Below are 18,327 nucleotides of genomic sequence, written 5' to 3'. Positions count from 1 at the left end.
TTTTTGATGCAAAGATGTCTAGGCTACACATGTAGGGTTAGCTAAACAACCCATGACAAACTGTAATTCAAAACCCCAAAGCTGACGTTAGCAGCAATTTATAATTAAAACCAAAGGATAGCAGTGATTGAAAACCACAGTCAACCACTGATAAAACTGATGCTTAAGCACCTTCCCAAGGATTTCAGGAACTATCAATACCTGTGGAGGTATCCAGGCTTAAGATACTTTACAATGTTGTCTAGCACTGTCTAGTACCCAGGCTTCCTAGAAGACACTACATTAGTCTACAGCAAATTTTATCAACATAATTTAATTCAAACACTAAATTTCAGAAATCCTTTATAAACTCATATATATTGCTTACCTTAATAGTATCAGGCACTAGTAGAAATGGAAGTCAACAAATTTTCAGTCATTTACTTGTAAGAACTTTTTTGGATTGGTTTCACAGCCCACTAAAAGACAATACTGGTTGACATACAACCCAGCAATCCCACTACTGGGCATATACCCTGAGAAAACCATAATTCAAAAAGAGTCATGTACCACAATGTTCATTGCAGCACTATTTACAATAGCCAGGACATGGAAGCAAGCTAAGTGTCCATCGACAGATGAATGGATAAAGAAGATGTGGCACATATATACAATGGAATATTACTCAGCCATAAAAAGATACGAAATTGAGTTATTTGTAGTGAGGTGGATGGACCTAGAGTCTGTCATACAGAGTGAAGTAAGTCACAAAGAGAAAAACAAATACCGTATGCTAACACATATATATGGACTCTAAGAAAAAAAAAAAGTCATGAAGAACCTAGGAGCAAGATGGGAATAAAGACACAGACTTACTAGAGAATGGACTTGAGGACACGGGGAGGGGGAAGGGTAAGCTGGAACAAAGTGAGAGAGTGGCATGGACATATATGCACTACCAAATGTAAAATAGATAGCTAGTGGGAAGCAGCCACATAGCACAGGGAGATCAGCTCAGTGCTTTGTGACCACCTAGAGGGGTGGGATATGGAGGGTGGGAGGGAGATGCAAGAGGGAGGGGATATAGGGATATATGTACGCATATAGCTGATTCACTTTGTTATACAGCAGAAACTAACACAACATCATAAAGCAATTGTACTCCAATAAAGATGTTAAAAAAAAAAAGACAATACTGGTTGAGGTATTAAAAACAGTAACAACTGGAATCTCTATACAAGCATATTTTGCTTTCTGCAGTAGGATAGAGGTGGAATTTGTCTGAATCTATAGTTTTATGTATAGAAGGGAATTTGATTTCTGTAAGTCTCTTCAGAGCACAGTCTATAGTGGCAAAAAGAAAAAAAATCCTCCTGTAAAATGAACGTCAAAACCTTTATTTTGGACTTTTTGTATCTTGGGCTTTCTTAACATACGCCCTCATCAGTAAATGCCTTAAACAATCAGATTAGAGAACCAGCATCATTGCCAAAGCATGGGACCTGGTGGCTCACTGAGCTTGTTGTCTTCCCTCCTCTTTCCTATTAAGAACGCCCTGATTTTCTTTGGGAAAATGTCACTTCTCAAATCAGTACATTCCCCTTCCAAGGCTGAGACATTTGTTTAACCCTGGTTGATCCTTATACTCTATCCCCTCCCCTCAATGAGAACTAGGCTTCAGCCACTGTTTTCTGACTGAATTTTCTGGCTCACTTGTCTTGGATTAAAGGCAGTAGAGGATATGGGTAAAGAATTCACATTCACAAGTATGCTCATATATGGCAGACGATATTAAAATAGCCTTTCTTCCACACCACATCTGAAAATGTGGGAAAGATAGAATTTTGCTAAATGTTTAACTTGTAACTTCTAAGGAAGGATTTTTTTTCTAGGACTCAAATTAGGACTATTATTCTAGTTAAAAACACATATAAGAATCAAAGAGAAGGCTTTTCCCACCCCCATCAATGTAAGATCTAGAAAATATTCAAAATGGAGTTTTTAAAATAGTTGTAATATCTGAGAATCAGAACTTTCCAAACTTTATAGGTGAAATTAACATAGGCAAACTTTTAAAGTGACTTGTAAATTCCCCACTTTTTGTGTCCTCCCCTTACCGCCCCCCCCCCCCAAGTCCCGCCTCTTCCAATAGGTTTCAGACAAGTAGAATTTTTCATGGCATCTTTGGTTCTCCTTTCATGGGGGTGGGACTCCTCGACTGAATATATCTATCACCCTCTTCCTTCCTGTTTGCTAAATTAATTTTTTGCTTATTTAAAGCTGGTGAAATCCATGTGTTAGAGTTTTTAAAAAAAGTTTTCCTATTATTTTATGGACTAGTAGATCATCCCTATATGTATTGATTTTATAGAGGAACATACAAAGGCAGTAATGGAGACCCGAACTAGTTAATATTCTACTGCATGACATACAGTAATTTTTCCATTAAAGATACCTTGTTGTGGTAAAGTATTCACAGTAAAAATTCATCAAAGCTGATTTTTATTAAAATCAAAGCACCAGTTGACTCCCCCAAATTAAAAACAACAACGAAGACTACTGTCTCAGATACGCTTCACAATAAGCGAAACCTTCATGGGCAGAGAAATCTGTGATCTGATTGGCTAGCATTATTCTCACTCAAGATCATGAGCCACCAACCTGTGAATTTTAGTGAATTCACACCAGAGATGAAGGGGCAATATAAATAAAAAGACACGAACTCTTAACTTACACGAGGTTATACAATACTTTAAAAAATATGTTATGTGCATGGTTATTTAAAATGAGGGCCTCTATTTCAATAATTGGATGGTTGAACTCATGGTTATGTCCATAATTTTAATGGTCAATCAGATCACTCAATTTCTCTCATTCATAACAGATACAGATAAACAGAAAATAAATACATCTTCTATTTAAACCTAAAAACCTTTTGCTTCAGTGCAGTCACCTACTGTTGGGATTCACATTCATTTGTAGATCAGGCCTCAACAAAAGGAGGAGTTCCTCCTTTCATTGTCTAACGAGTCTCTCCACGGAACCCCAATTTAAAAGTTTAAACACTGTAACAGCATAGAAAATTGAAATGCAAATTCATAAATGGAGCAATCGGCTATATACTCACCCTTTTGACTGTGGAGTGAATCTTTTTGAAAGCATTCCTAAGTTGTATTACATCTACACTACTGTGTAGTAGTAAAATGTGGAGCCTATTCTTTAGCTTGGAAAAGAAAGTAAAGCCACCAAGGAAAGAGGACATTTTCCTCTCAGGACCTTCCAATTTCCTACGCTTCCATTCAGAAAAGATAAGCAGGGCCTGTTAATTCAAAGGACAAAATAACTGCATTGCCAGGTGCTGATGTACAATAGTATTTTGAATTTAATATGGTATACATTATCCATTTATACTTCTACCAAAGCCATGTTAAGTCACTAACTGTGTACTGGGTTTCCTTTTTGCTGGAAAGATCAGATGCTTGGCACCTGGGAAAGCTTTCGATGAGTTTCCCAGGATTGAGTATATTCTAGCTGCCACATGGCCTACTCATCATGTGATCCCATTCAGCACTGGGGGTCTTGCAGATATGACATGAGGCTATTGGTTCTAAATCCAGAGGGTAATCTCCTGGAGTTTTCGATCAGAGGTAAACACTGGAGTTTTTTAAGTTTAGGTCAAGGTTGCTTGAGTGGCACTGACCTTTTGAAAGGAATTCTTTCCAAATGGGCATGAGGTATAGTTAGGCTCATCTTATAGCTTACTACTATTATAATTTAAGGACTACTTTGCTGGGATCCACCTGGACACACAGGCACCTGTTAATAAGGTCGTAGGACTTTAATTTTAAGACCATTAAGAAAATGTTATTTGGAGAAACACTTTTAGTATATATTATGTATGATTACAGGAAAGATGGTTTTCAAGTGCCTTTCATTCCGCAAAAAAGATAAAGGTGAAAAGAAAAATATTGTTTGAAAATATTAATATGGCACTGAATAATAACAGTGAAAGTTTTGGGTACATTAGTAGAAATTCTGGCTCAGATGCATTTACAAAATTATAATTTTTCTCTCTTAAGTGCTACTTCCCTTTGTGATCATCCTCAAAATTTACCTGTGGTGCCCTGCTTTAACTCAGGAGACAAGTATCGAAGAAAAAACTATCATAAGAATAGTATTCTAAGATAAAAACAATAAACTTATTAGGAAAAGCTCCACGGCTGCTGTGCTAAAAATGCCGGAGCAAAAGAAGACAATTGGTGGTATATGCACTATTATCAAAATTTGTTCAAGTCTTTGGAGAACAAATGTCAAACACATGTTCAAAACAATACAACAACAACAACAACTACCCTGAAACACATATTTGGAAAAGTGATTAAGACTTTTTAACCTTTAGTACATAACTGACATACTATGGACTAAACCTAAGTCTACACAGAAAGTGAGATGCTCTTGCCAGTAAGTTCTTTTCTCATTTTATCTTTAGCAGTATCTGAAACCCAATGACTTAGCCACAGGATATTTTCAAATTGTCCATCTTAAGAACTAATGCCATGTGGATACAAGCAAATCCTCTAGGTTTAATTCATGGGAGATGACACTATCCAAAGGATAAAATTCTTTCAAGTCAGCTATATTTTTATTCTATCAGCCTAGAGAGGAAAATTTCCTCAGCCAATTAATGTTTTATAAATAAAGGTTTACTTTGGCAAACTAAAAAAGTTCACATATAAATATACTGTCAAATGTTAGATTAGCAAATGGCACAATAATTTTCTTCTATCTTAACCTAGTTTCCTTCTCTGATACTGAACAACACGTAAAAGGAATAAATGAAAGTCAGTAAACTAGCTAGGTCTGACCCATTAAGAATATGTTTGCCCTCAGAAGGTAGGTCTTTTGTATCTCTATCAGGAGAATGAAAATGAAGTCCAGAATTAAGTCAGATGAAAGATTCAGTTTGAGGTTCTGACTCTGAAGAATGGGAAATACATGCTTCAGAAAAAATTGTAAATTTCACTCTAATTTCCTCCAGTTGTCTGCTCCCAAATTCCACAACACATTTCATTCCAATTTATGAAGACAGATGAAAACCACAAAAACTGGTCCCTTTCAGGGGAATTTATATTTAATGCCCAATAGGGTATACGCTGAAGAATCCTTACATCAAATACGGCACACACTGCTGTATTGCATATTCTGGATAGCTCCACTAAAAGCCATACTGCAAACAATGAGTCTTGTTATAAAAGGATCACCTGCACAGTTAAAAAGCAAACAACAAACCACACATAGACACACAGCAAAACCAAACGAGTACACTTACTTCCTCAGTGGAAGGTAGGTTTAGAAATGTACGAAAAATGGGCTTGAAAACCTGCTATACCAAACACACCTCTATAGACAAGAAAAAAACAAAAACAAAAATCAAACATCTGTTTTCCTTTTTCTTTAATACAATTGCCATCTTACATGATATACTATTAGGTGCCTTCTTAATAGCATCTAATCTACTTTTTCGTTGCACCAGGGGGCATCCTAGGATAGAACTCTTATTACCACTCATACTCATTGGAGTACTGCTCTTATGTACAGTACACCTAACTCATGGTTGGTCCATAGTTAATGAGTAGTGGTATTTTCTAAAAATGGATTAACGCACGCATCCAAACCACATTAAATTTTCAACTTAGAGTTCATACAAAGTCTATTTCCTTTCTATAGTTGCTATCACTCCAGACTGCAGTTTGAAATCCAATAAGTGGGGAGAATGTCTTTTTATTCTGTTGTTGATGCTTCTTTCTTTCTTCCTTTCTCCTTCCTTCCTCCCTCTTTTTCTTTCTTTCTTAATAAGAAGGTTAAAAGAAATGGGTTATTAAGGAAATCAGAGTCTAGTAAACATTGAAAACTTAAAGTGGTCACAAGCTCTTCTTGGTAATGATGTTAAATTACTGACAAAATGTTTTTTGAAAACAAAAAAAATCTAAAAACCAGCACACGCCAGTGGTGTTGCTTATTTAAGCAACTGGCGTTCCTCTATGCTTTTGAGGCGTTTCTTCCGGGGCTGTACAAAGTCATCATCTGAGTCATCACTAAATTTATTATCTTCTGATTCATTCCTGAATTCTACTTTAGGAAACCGTTTTTCTGGATAAAGGTTCTTCAGAAGTTCTTCAAAATAGCTTTCAAGTTTTATACCAGCATTGGCTACTTCTGAATCAGGCTGTTGAATAAAAATAAAAATATGAATTAAAAAGAATTTTTAGGTAGTCAATAAAGTCGTGGATTTCTCACATTTTTGTTCCCTTCTAACTGAAGATTATGAGTATCAGTGGATTGTTTGGGAAACAATGTTTATGTATAGCTTTGATATAAAGTAAACAAAAGTCTGGGGCTAGACAAAATCTAGAGAAGATCAGATAAGAAGTAAATAAAAGGCTTTGACTCATCTGGATTACCAAAGAGATATCACAGAGATGCCATAACCAGAGAATCATCTAACAGGTATTTTTAGAACAAATTAAATGAAACGTGGAACTCTGGAATGAGTAGCCAATACAAAGGACAAACTATCAACAAAAGGCTGTAAGTCTAACAGATGTTTAGATAAACTAACAGATGATAAAGTTTTTGAGAAAATTCTTAATTAGGAACTATCTAAACCACATTCTTAATATTTTAATATCAACATCACAAAGACTAAAGTCTGGTGAAGTGCCATATTTCAAGAAATAAAGGTGCTTCTGGGTTAGATAAAAATATTTTCTAAATTGTTTTCAAGTTGTTACCATATAATAAATCTTTGAATATACATGTGGATAAAGTCTTCCTAATTACCTCTTTCATTCCCTGACAGACTCGAACTTTTGGTTATTTATGCTACCACAGATAGATATCTTGATCTCCTCATTTGTTGGTAAGGTGTTTGGTTTAACATTACTTTCACACTGCTATTATTTTTTTTTCTTCTCACCTCATTGAATTCAGCACAGTTTTGAAAGATCAATCTAAAATCAGCTACAAAATCTTCAGGCTTTGTATACATGGAATAATCTTCTTGTAGTCTTTTCTTGATGGTTGACAAGTCCATTGGATTTTTAATTATTTTGTAATAATCAGGCACCTTTCAAAAGATATGAGATGCTATAATAAATAAATTCTCCCTGGTCCTATATAAATTCTATAAGAAGTAGTATAAAATTAGGATTGTTCTCATTGCTTTTCTCTGTTCTATTTTGTCATTGATAAGGAAATCTATTCAGCAAAATTTACAAGTGCCTAAATGCTGTGACACTTTACAAGTGTCACTTTTATCAAAAATCTTCACCAGTTATTTTTAAGGAAAAAAACTTACCACATTTTCCCTCTTACTATTCTCCTTCATTATTAAACAAAAAGCAATCACTAGAAAAAGTATTACTTCTAGTAAGACTTGACATGTTTTTGCTGCATGTGTTATAGCAAGTGGGCTTTGAATCTGGGTTTGAACCCCAGCTCTGCTACTCACTAGCATTCTCCTGGTAAGTTACTGGGTTCAGTCATTTCACTGAACGTGTTTCTTCATATTTCAGATAGAAATAATTCTACCAATCTCATAAGATTTTGTAAAGACTAAATGAGATGATACATATTAAGAAAAAGGGGGCTATTTTTCTGCTGCTGTTATTAATGCCAAATGTAACTATAAGCCAACATCATAAAAAGTGCCAAATTCTAGGTTAACTTTTTAAATGAATATAGTTTTTACTGGCATATTTTTGCCCTGGCTCTTTTGGGTACAAAGGGCCCTTCCCCCTAGAAACTATTTACAGTGGATCCTTGAACTGTGCAGGTACACTTATACACAAATTTTCTTCACTAAATTCATACTATATTACTAAAGGATCCGTGGTTGGTTGAATCTGCAGATACAGAGGGCTGACTGTAAAGTTATATGCAGACTTTCAACTGTGCAGAGAGTCGGTGCCCCTAACCTCTGCCTTGTTCTAAGAGTCAACTGTATTCCTTTTTCCTATCTCAACTTCTCAAAACTTGTTTTCAGGACAGAAGTTCACTGTTTATCAGCTCAATGTATTTGCTAAGCTAGTTTTCTTTTCTAATGTTGCATTAAATTTTCTAAATTTATTGAACTGTTCAACAAACCTATTAGCTTTTTAAAGGAATTTCAGACATCAGAGAAGAACACATTTTGAGTAGCAGGCCATTTCCGGCACTCTAAAATTATACACTGAAGTCACATCAAATTTTAAATATGAAGCTTTTTGAAGTCAATGGTAAACACACACAAACATCCACCTCTTCCTCTACTGTTAAAGTCTACTTATTACTTGAAGTTTGGACCTATAAATCAAAATGTGTACAGAGATTTGGAGAGGTCTTTATCTCAAATGGCAAGTTTTTTTCCCAACAGCTTTAGGATATATACCTAAGACTCCTGAGAGAGAAACAATTGATAGAAATCATCCCAGAGAATAGTAGGTAAAATACATAAGATGAGAAGAAAGAATATATCAGAAAAGAAGTTTTGGGCCAGTTTGTTAACCTTAAAATGTGCTTAAGATTAAAGCATGCAGTATGTATTAATAAGCTTTAAGATTTGGATTAATGTAAGAAACTTACTATTGAAATATGGTACAGAAACTAGATTGTCATAAATCAAGTTTCAGAAAAATCATCCCACTGTACAAAAAAAGCACAAAATAACATCCATACTTACAGTTAGAGGAACTGGGTCTTGAAAAGCCAGGCTCATTTCATGGCAATAAAGAAATAAAAGTAGGCGTTCACACTTCTAAGCAATAAATAAATAAATAAAATGAAAATATAATGAAATAATGAAGTCACAGCTAATTTTTAGCAACAACGTTACAGGTCTCAAAGTATCAGAATAAAAGTTAAAACCAGGTGAATACAAGAAAAATACTGATACTTGGAGCTTTGCTGTCCATTTCAATCATTTACTACAGTGCACTGTTTGACATTTTGGGGCATATGTCATATATGAGAGCAGTCATTATAATTACAGGAACAAAAGCAGTATCACTAGAAACCTATCTGAAGTTCTTTAAAAATATATTTCCACTTCTCTCTCCAATTTGTGTACTGAATTATTAATAGTACACAAGTTAATAGAAGAACATCCATATGTTGAGATCCAGAGGTGGAGCCCCTTCCATGGTGCGTTGGGTCCTCAGGACCCCTTTCTGAATGCAGGTGGTTCCATCATGTACTCTGCTACTTCTCTGCTTACAAGTTTACCCCAATAAACACTGTGTAGCAGTGGCAGTGCATGTTTCAGCTCTCTCTTGCACGACAACTTTCATACTGATTGTTCTACTTAAAAATTTAGCAAAGGAGCTTCTTTAGTGATAAAGAAGTGTTGACTTAGTAGCTTTAAATGTTAATTACAGTTAAATATATTAGCTAGCTTTGAGGTATAAATCTAGTACCATCTGGTGAAAGAATGTAATTATTTCCAGGAAGAGTAAACAGAAAAACCCATCTCTTTGGTGCCAATTCTTAACAAATTCTGAGGAAGAAAACATATCTGAATCAAACCTGAAAGGTAGACTAAATTTAAAAGTCCAGACCACATAAATAATCTGCCATTATTTAAGATTGTTATATTTTTGTGGAAAAAGAGTACTAAAGAAAAAAGAAGTCAGTATAAAATTTAACTGAATATACACTTCTTTGATGAAGGCACATTTGCATTACAGTAATGCATCTAACCAAAACAACTGTTTAACAGTCTAGGTTGGAAACTTACCCTTTTATCTATTGGCGTTAGTTTGATAAGGCCTTCAGTTTTCTTTTTTTCTGAGTTGTGAACGGGAGCATCACAATCATATTCAACCTCTGGTTTAGATAAGTCTCGGCAGAAAGTGCAAATCCACTCTCCACTGTTGGGGAATAAAGTATCTGGCTGAGCTCCTAACGCATCATTGCTCTCTTCACCACCTCCCTTTCCCACCTCCCTCCATGCCATCTATTTTGCGGAATTACTTATTTGGCATCAGTGTTAATCACTGAGGATTTAGCACACATCTGCTATGTACGTGGCACCATGCTGAGTGAGCTTGCAAGCAGAAATAGAGTTCACAGGCCTAAGTGGTAAATGTTAGCGTAGTTAAGGAGACATGAAATACATACACAAAATAAACAAAAAAATAAACACACACATTAATCTATGGCTGATGTGAGGCACAACTGACCTTTCCCCCCAAATGATTTAAGAAGCACTCTTGGTACTGTTCTTATAACTTTAAGTTTGAAATTATAAATATTTAAAAGTACAGCCTTGGAAGGGACTTCCTGGTGGTCCAGTGGTTAAGACTCCATGCTCCCAATGCAGGGGGCCTGGGTTCGATTCCTGGTCAGGGAACTAGATCCTGCAATGCTGCAACTAAGAGCCCGCATGCCGCAACTAAAAGATCCCTCATGTTGCAACTAAGACCCGGCACAGCCAAATAAATATTAAAAAAAAAAAAAAGAGTCTTGGGGACAAGGTTCACTTTAAAAAAAAAAAAAATACAGCCTTTGAAGAACTAAGATATCAATCTAATGGTTCTTCTCTATGACCATCCTCATCTCATAGGGTTTGAGAATTTACTCAAGATATTTGTAAACAATACAGCTCAATGCCTGGCAAATAAGATGCACTAAATTATGGCAGTGTTGTGCATAAGGACAACACTTTATGGTAATTCCCTTGTAATAATTTAAAGGGCCAGTTATTTTTTTTTCTCGTCATAACAGACTAGGTTTTTGAGAGAAGCACAGGCAATGGGAGGCAGGGTATGGAAAACCCTGTGTTGAAAATTTTGGTGTATGCATTTATGCCAAGTGGACTTCTATTTAAGTTTTTACAAAGGTTTTATGTTAGAATGATCATCAAAAGTTTATTGCTGTTATTATTTATAATGAAAGAATGTAAGAAAGGGAAGTAAGCACCATCTTACCTTGGAAAATTTGCCAATGTGGGCACATGACAAGAGAGGTGGAATACTTTGGGACATTTCTCACAGCATAGGAGTTCCCCTCCGTTCTGACAAACTGCACACCAGTCCTCATTGGGGTCATCCTCTTTCCTTGTCTCTCCAACGTGAAGGGGTGACTTCTGCGAGGCATCTAGCCACTCAGACTTTCCATTTGAGGAATTTTCCTGGTTAAGTCCAGGTTGATCTCCTGTGCTATCAGGGGCATCTGATCTTAACACAGACTCTTCAGATGCAGAGCTCTGACTGCTATTTAAGAGCAGGGAGGTGAGTATGCTTCTTGGATAGTTGGTCTGCAGTGGAAAGAGTTAACATATGCATATGGGTATCTTAAACTGCCATTCTTTATTAGCACTACTGCAATTCTGGACTGCAGTCTGCTCACTCGTGAGCACCTGGTTATTTCAAAGGAGTCTGTGAAGCTGCATGAGACCAGAATACGTTTACTGCTAACTGTCTCTAATGGTAAAGAAGACATGGACCTCTACTGAAAAATATCTTCAAAACAGAAGGTCAGCAGCAGTAACAGGGTGTGGATAACATAGGGAAAATCTTTGAATCTGCTGATGGCTATAGAAACGGGTGGGTAGTGTAGAAGTCAACCACGTGAACTATAAATACATTTTACTGGAGCTGTTAATTCAAAGTGTACCTAAACACAAAACAGGCCTACTATAGATTTGTTATCATTCATAAAAAGGTATACTGCTTTAATTCTTAGAAGTAACTTCACCTCTGCAAGTGCCATTAATAACTTTAAAATGAACCTAAATGTTATGTTTGAGCCTAGAATGGTGAAAATTTCAAATTAATTACAAAATCTATTATCTCCTTTAAACATTTTTAAAAATTTTGAAGTAATAAATGTAGATTTAGTTAAAAGCACAGGTATATAATATCACTCCTTGGAGGCAATTATTTTCAAATTATTTAGCTTTTTCCTCTGCTATTTACCTCTATACTTCTAAACAGTATGCTTATACTATAATTCTTCAGATTTTCAAATTTAAACATATTTTCAGTTTTAAATGTATATATTTTCCCTTCTATGGAAGATCAGATTTTTCCTTCCTGATTCTCCACACCCTCCTTATACTTACACACACCATTCATACCATCCTCTGAACAGAGTTTTATTAAGCACTGATTTCTTTTTAGTTGGTAGGCGCCAGTATAACTGTTTATAGCCAGCATCTATTCCAACTGGTCAGTATCATTGCTGTACTGGTTAAGTAACCTGAAAAATCAATTTTTGGTCAAATATATACTCACGTTATATCCTGATTATATCTAGTTTTTATTTAAATTTGTATTCAGGTGTTTGTTTATATCATTATGACTACATACTGTTCATTGCATAACCACAGAATGTACTATGACTACACTTCCTTTTTTGTCTAACTTTTTGTTTTTCCTATGAGTCAATAATTACCATATTTTAAAATTTAATCCATTTGCTTATTTTCCTAGATATCTAAGTCATTCTCACAATCCCCAACAGGGTTATAAAATGTCTCTCAATACTGTCAAAGCATTTTTCTCCCGCAACATACATTCCTAATGGAGTCTTGTCCCCCTCCTACAGGGTGTACTGGAGGAGCTGTCGTACTGGGGACTCACTACCCTTTTCTTTGCCTCTCTTTTGTGTTAGAGCCCAGAAATGGGATCTTACGTCTTTCTCTTTCTGGTTTAATTCATTTCTGATGAAGCATATTCTCAAATATCTTCCTGAGAATGAGTGCATGGAATTAAGTTTTTGAGAATCTGCATGCATGTCTAAAAATGTTTACTTAATCTTTACACATAATTGATAATTTGCCTGGGTACAGAATCCTGGCTACAAAATATCTTTCCTCACAGTTCTGATATTTTCTCTATTGGCTTCCAGCTTTGAGAGTCTGTGTTGAGGACTTGGTGACACTATGATGTCCGATCCATTATGTAAGGTGTTTTTTTCCTCTGGAAGCTTTTAGAACCTGTTTAGAATACTGGTATTCTGAAATCGATGAGGATAGGACTTGAGTCTTTTTTTCATTTAGTTGTTCTGGTACTTGGTAGGCCCTTTCAATTCAGATGCTCATGCCCTTCAGTTACAGGAGGTTTTCTTGTATTATTGCTTTGGCAATTACCTTCCATGTGTTTTACTCTGTTCTCTCTTTCAAATGCCCAACCTCCTCATTTAACCTCTGACTTTTCAAACTCTTCTCCCTGTTTACCATCCATCTTTTTGTTTTGATCTACTGAAAGATTTAAATATAATAGTTTTTATCTCCTACGAGCTATTTAAAAGTTTCTCTCATCCTATCCCTCAAGTAGGAGTAGTATTGCAATCATAATATAATTACATTTTGAGCCCTAGATTCTTCATCTGATTCTTGTTTCACTATAACAACAGGAAAATCATAATTTTCAGGTGGTCCACTGTTTTCTTGTTTTATTCGGATTGGCTCCAACATGACCACTGGGACTTTGTGTGTAGAATCAGCTCCTGCTGGTTTGCTGGAAGAGCCAGAGCTATAAGTATAAGAAAAAAAGAAAGAAAGAAAGAAAAAAAAAAAATCTAAGAAAGCTACCTTAAGTATCTTAAAACAAGGTATAATAATAGCTTTTCAGAGTAATGCTGTATCTTCACAGCAATGGTAACTATGTTACATCAGCAATAAATGATACATAACTGAAATGCATCTGCTGTATGCAGAACAGTTTCATTTATGTATAAAAAATGTTCCACATATTAACCTATCAAAATGGTTACATTACATACCTGGAAAGGTATTTAAATAAATTTAAATAAAACCTGAATTAAAACTGACTTCAATATCCTGAGGCTCTAAAATTGGGCAGCCAGATCTTAGAACTATCTTAGAATTAGCATCTTTTTTTTTTAGGATTTTCCTTTCCTTCTCTAGTCAGTGACAAAGAGAAGTCTAGGCTCACATTAATGATTTATTGTCACAAAGTGTGAAGATAATTAACTAGGTTCATAATTTACTGGTGTTCTGCTATTTTAAAAAATGTAGTGCAACAAAAAAGCCATTTACAGATAGCTACTATGTTCTCACAGGATTAAAGACAAACTTTTCCCCTTCAGAGTATGCTACTTCCATACAATTAGGAAAGTAAGAATTGGCTTCACTATCTAGGAGAAATTTGCAAGCATTATGAGTGGGTGTGTAACACAGTAAGTTAAAATACAATTTCAACAACTGTAAAACAGAATCAATGTTTGGTTATTAGAAATGTCAGAACACCAATTTTAGTATAAAATTATTATTTGTTTTCCCTAAGTTTTTATTTGTGCATGTTCCTATATAGTGCAGTGTGTTACACACACTTCATTTCTGTTTTTTCCTTGCTATTATACTAAAGGCAAACGTATTTTCTTATTTTCAACAAATAAACATTTTTGTATCTTTAAAGATAAAATTGTACTCTACTAAACCCATTGATTTACTACATTAACATATAATATATAATAATTATTAAACATTTAACTTAAAAGTTAAAAATAAGGCAAATTGCTTAAAATGTATTGAGTACCAAAGCATGCTGAACACTGGCGAGAGAAATCTAGTTACAGATTTTATAGACTAGAGAATAAGTTAAGTCAGTTTACCTTCCTCGGCTCCCAACGCTGGAGGCACTAGGTGAACGTATTGGTGGGTGTACACTTGTCATAGTAACAGGTCCTGAGATCATACACATTCGTAAAATGAATTAATAACTGTATTTAATTCCTACTGAGTGTTCTCACTTAGCACTACATTGAAACTGGAAACACATAATGAAACTATATAAAACAAGAGTAGTTGTTGAACTCCCAGCACAGTCTAACGTCCCCCTAAACTGGCAGGGCTGTTCAACCTCAGCAGTACTGACATCTGGGGCCAGATAATTCTTTGATGTGCGGGGCTGTCTGTGCATCGTAAGGATGTTGGGCAGCACCCTCGGCCTCTACAGTTATTAGATGCCATAGCACCTCTACATACTTAGCAACCAGGGGTGTGACAATCAGAAATGTCTCCAAACACTGTCGAATGTCCCATGTTAGAGTAACCAGGGTAGGAGCTTAGTGAGGACACTAGTGCCAGCAGAAGCTACATAGGACAATAAAAAGTTGGTAGGGCTGGTATAAAAGCAGTCCAAGAGAGAAAGCCCCACAGAGGCTAATTAATGGAAGACACTGAAGCAATGCATAGAAGATACTTTGTCCCTTGCCTGACACAGAGTTAGTACTGGATAAACATTAGCTTTAGTAATAGTGCCAAAATGGTTTCCAGAAATGTTTTGTCAAATTATACTCCCACCAGCTATGTATCAGAGCATTTGTCCCATCACATCCTCATCAATGAGTATTTTCACTATTTAAATCTTTGCTTATTCAATAGTTAGAAATTATGTCTTTTTGATTTTATGACGACTACTGGTGAGATGGAACCACCCATCTTTCTTCCTCTCCCCTGTTTTACTGACTAAATGTATTTCCTCTTTAGGGAATAATCTACTCATGTCCTTTTGCAATACAGTGTACTTTCCTTATTAATCTGTATGAACTTGTTACATAATTAAACAGTTTCTCTACCACATTTTGTCAACAATTTCCTTTCAGTTTGTTTAAGTTTTAAATAAGTACCTCCTTTAAAATTCGACAACTGCTTAATTATGCTTGTATAACTGGTGAATGGCATAAGAAATTCTCCTCTTTCCTTATTTTGGTCTAAGGCATCTAATTTGCCAAGGTCTCTGCGAGTAGCATTAGTCAGAGTGCTTCTCTCTTGGAGGAAATAAGTAGTTGTGTCCAAAATTCTTGAACACAATTAAATAGCGAAAAAAACCACCAAAAAGAGTGATTGTCACTGATAAATTTTGATGCTAGGAAAATTCCATGCAAAAAGAGATGATACTACAGGCAAATTATCAAAAAGAGAAAGTACAATACTAATTTCCTCCTGGGAGCACTATAGTGCCCATAAGTTCTATTCAAATTGAAAATGTACAGAGGTTTAACTTTTGCTTCCCACTTCGAAAGTACATTAATTTTAAAGAGTACCCAAAACATAGACCCATTTTAATCATCCAACAGAAAAAGGGAGGAGGCGTAGGGTGATTTATTTTTTTAATTATTATAAATAGAATAAAAACTGAAAAAAGAAAACACTAATAAAAATTTTAAAAAGCCCACTTTACCTGCAAGGCCTGGAGATGGCACTGATGAATTCGGTGACTGGACGGTTCTGTTTGAGAGTGGTCTCGGCTGGCCATGATCTGTACTAGTATCTTTCCTCACAATATTGTCCAGCATAATAGTACTTGAGCAGTCAATCTGATAAGAAATTATTTCATGGCATTGTGACTTTGCAAGTTAAAAGCTACTTTAAATTTATAAGAAACTTTAATAGTTTAATTATTATCAGATAATAAAACATGTAAATATCATATTTGAGAAGTTCTGATCCATACTTTCCCCATAAACAACCTTGAAAAAAAGCTTTCACACTTCTTAATATTTCACCTTAGTAAATATACTGAGTCACACTATTTCAGAAGTCATGAGCCAGGAGAAAAGAGTATTGTGTGCTACACCCTCAAAAATTAAAACAAAATTATAAAAAGTAATTCTAATAATGTTTCTTAATTTATTTAAAAATAATAAAAGGTACCAATTAAAAAAAAAAGCAAACTTGGTGAGAAGAGTAGCACAGTTTCACATTTTGCAAATTTCTTTATTGTCTGGCTTAGTAACAGCCAACTGGAAATTTGTATCTTTTACTCAGTCTGCTGAGATGTGTGGTTTTGGCTGAAGAATAAGAAGAAAATCTGGTCTTACACAGAGAGGACCTTGTAGAGCCTCTGAAAAGGTTGTACGGACCCCCATGTCCTTGGCCCACACTTTGAGAACTGATGCTCTGGTATGCACTAGATTGATGAAACAAGTCTACACACATTAACACATTTTCAGAACACTAATCTCACTTAAATACATCCTTAATGTTTGGTAGGAAAAAACTGATCCCTTAGAGATTCCTGCTTTAATGCAACAGGTATACAAATAATTGACTGCTTTCCTAATTGACTGCTAAGCTAAAATATTGATAAATTTCTACTGAATAAGACTTTAATACTTTAGATGCAAATATTTAAAAAAATTTTTTTATTGAAGAATAGTTCAATTACAATGTTGTGTTAATTTCTGCTGTACAGAAAAGTGATTCAGTTATTCATATATATATTGTTTTCGATATTCTTTTCCATTATGGTTTATCACAGGAAACTGAATATAGTTCTCTGTGCTATGCAGTAGAACTTTGTTGCTTATCCATTTCTATATATACCAGTTTGCATCTGCTAATCCCAAACTCCCAATCCAACCCTCACCCACCCCCCTTTAGATGCAAGTATTTTTAATGCTTAAATATACCATTTATTCCCCAAGAACGTTTTTGTGATTAAAATCCAATTTAATAGTTCCAGCCTTTCTCAGTCAAGATTCTCCAAGAGAATTAAGTCCTACAGTCCGAGGGCATAGACTGTATATAATGAATTTACTTCTCACCTCTGCATCTAGAATGGTACTAGTTATGAACCATCTTTGGGAGGACTGAGGAAATAGTCACTCAAATCAGTTTCTTTATTTGTGGTTCAGATGAGGAATTTCAGTTGAGAAAGGCTGGTGGACAAAGGGTCATCTGTATCCGAGGACTGCAGAGGAAAATTTACTTTCTGTGGGTCCTCTTTCAGTAGGGGAAGGAGGAAGTACACAGGGTAATTTATGTTTAATATTCTTTGGGCACTACCTTGGTCAATACTTTTCGGAGAGGCAAAATGTACTGGAATGACTAAATTTGTTAGATCTTAATGTAAAAAAAGTTATTTACATTGTGGAATAATCCTAAAAGCTAAAATAAAATTATAGGAATGACACAAAAAAAGTTTTCCTATCGATCGCCTATGCATGAAAAATACATGTAATCTACCCATTTAAAGTATAAACAATTATTTTAAAAATGAAATAACATTGGTAAGGTAAATGATGCAACTTTTAGGAAATATTAGTTGATCTCAGTAACTTGAAACACAAACTAAATAATACAAAATTTTAGATTCCTTCACATCCTACAAGATTTCTTAAAAGTTTTTAATGTCTGTATGAGTGATTACCTTAAGCTTATAAGATGAGAAAAGGTAAAACAAGTATCAACTTATGTATAAAGATTTGTTTATTCAATGTTATATTTTCTGCCTTTGAAAAAGATTTTTTTAAAAGTCATACTGACAAAGAGCTTAGAGGGTAAATGTATTTAATTTAAATAAAAATGAAATCAGAGGTAATTTTGCACTGGTTAGTAAA

General features: G+C 35.0%; 1 protein-coding gene across 2 annotated transcripts in view; it reads right to left on the bottom strand.

Moving 5' to 3' along the window:
- Positions 1-5,064: 5,064 nt before the first annotated feature.
- TRIM24 (tripartite motif containing 24) overlaps positions 5,065-18,327 on the bottom strand; it is an 89,979-nt gene continuing 76,716 nt past the window's right edge. For both annotated transcript variants that reach the window (XM_068549531.1, XM_068549532.1), the window contains exons 12-19: positions 16,167-16,302; positions 14,596-14,668; positions 13,325-13,493; positions 10,944-11,272; positions 9,752-9,884; positions 8,699-8,773; positions 6,956-7,105; positions 5,065-6,205 (exon numbers count right to left, since the gene is read on the bottom strand). In XM_068549531.1, the coding sequence (XP_068405632.1) occupies positions 5,996-6,205; positions 6,956-7,105; positions 8,699-8,773; positions 9,752-9,884; positions 10,944-11,272; positions 13,325-13,493; positions 14,596-14,668; positions 16,167-16,302 (1,275 nt within the window). In that variant the 3' untranslated portion in view covers positions 5,065-5,995. The remainder of the gene's footprint in view (positions 6,206-6,955; positions 7,106-8,698; positions 8,774-9,751; positions 9,885-10,943; positions 11,273-13,324; positions 13,494-14,595; positions 14,669-16,166; positions 16,303-18,327) is intronic.

The sequence above is a fragment of the Eschrichtius robustus genome, chromosome 8, assembly GCF_028021215.1.
Source record: "Eschrichtius robustus isolate mEscRob2 chromosome 8, mEscRob2.pri, whole genome shotgun sequence".
In the NCBI taxonomy this organism is placed as follows: Eukaryota; Metazoa; Chordata; class Mammalia; order Artiodactyla; family Eschrichtiidae; genus Eschrichtius; species Eschrichtius robustus.
The sequence above is the reverse complement of the archived record's forward strand: the minus strand, read 5'-3'. Positions and strand labels throughout refer to the sequence as shown.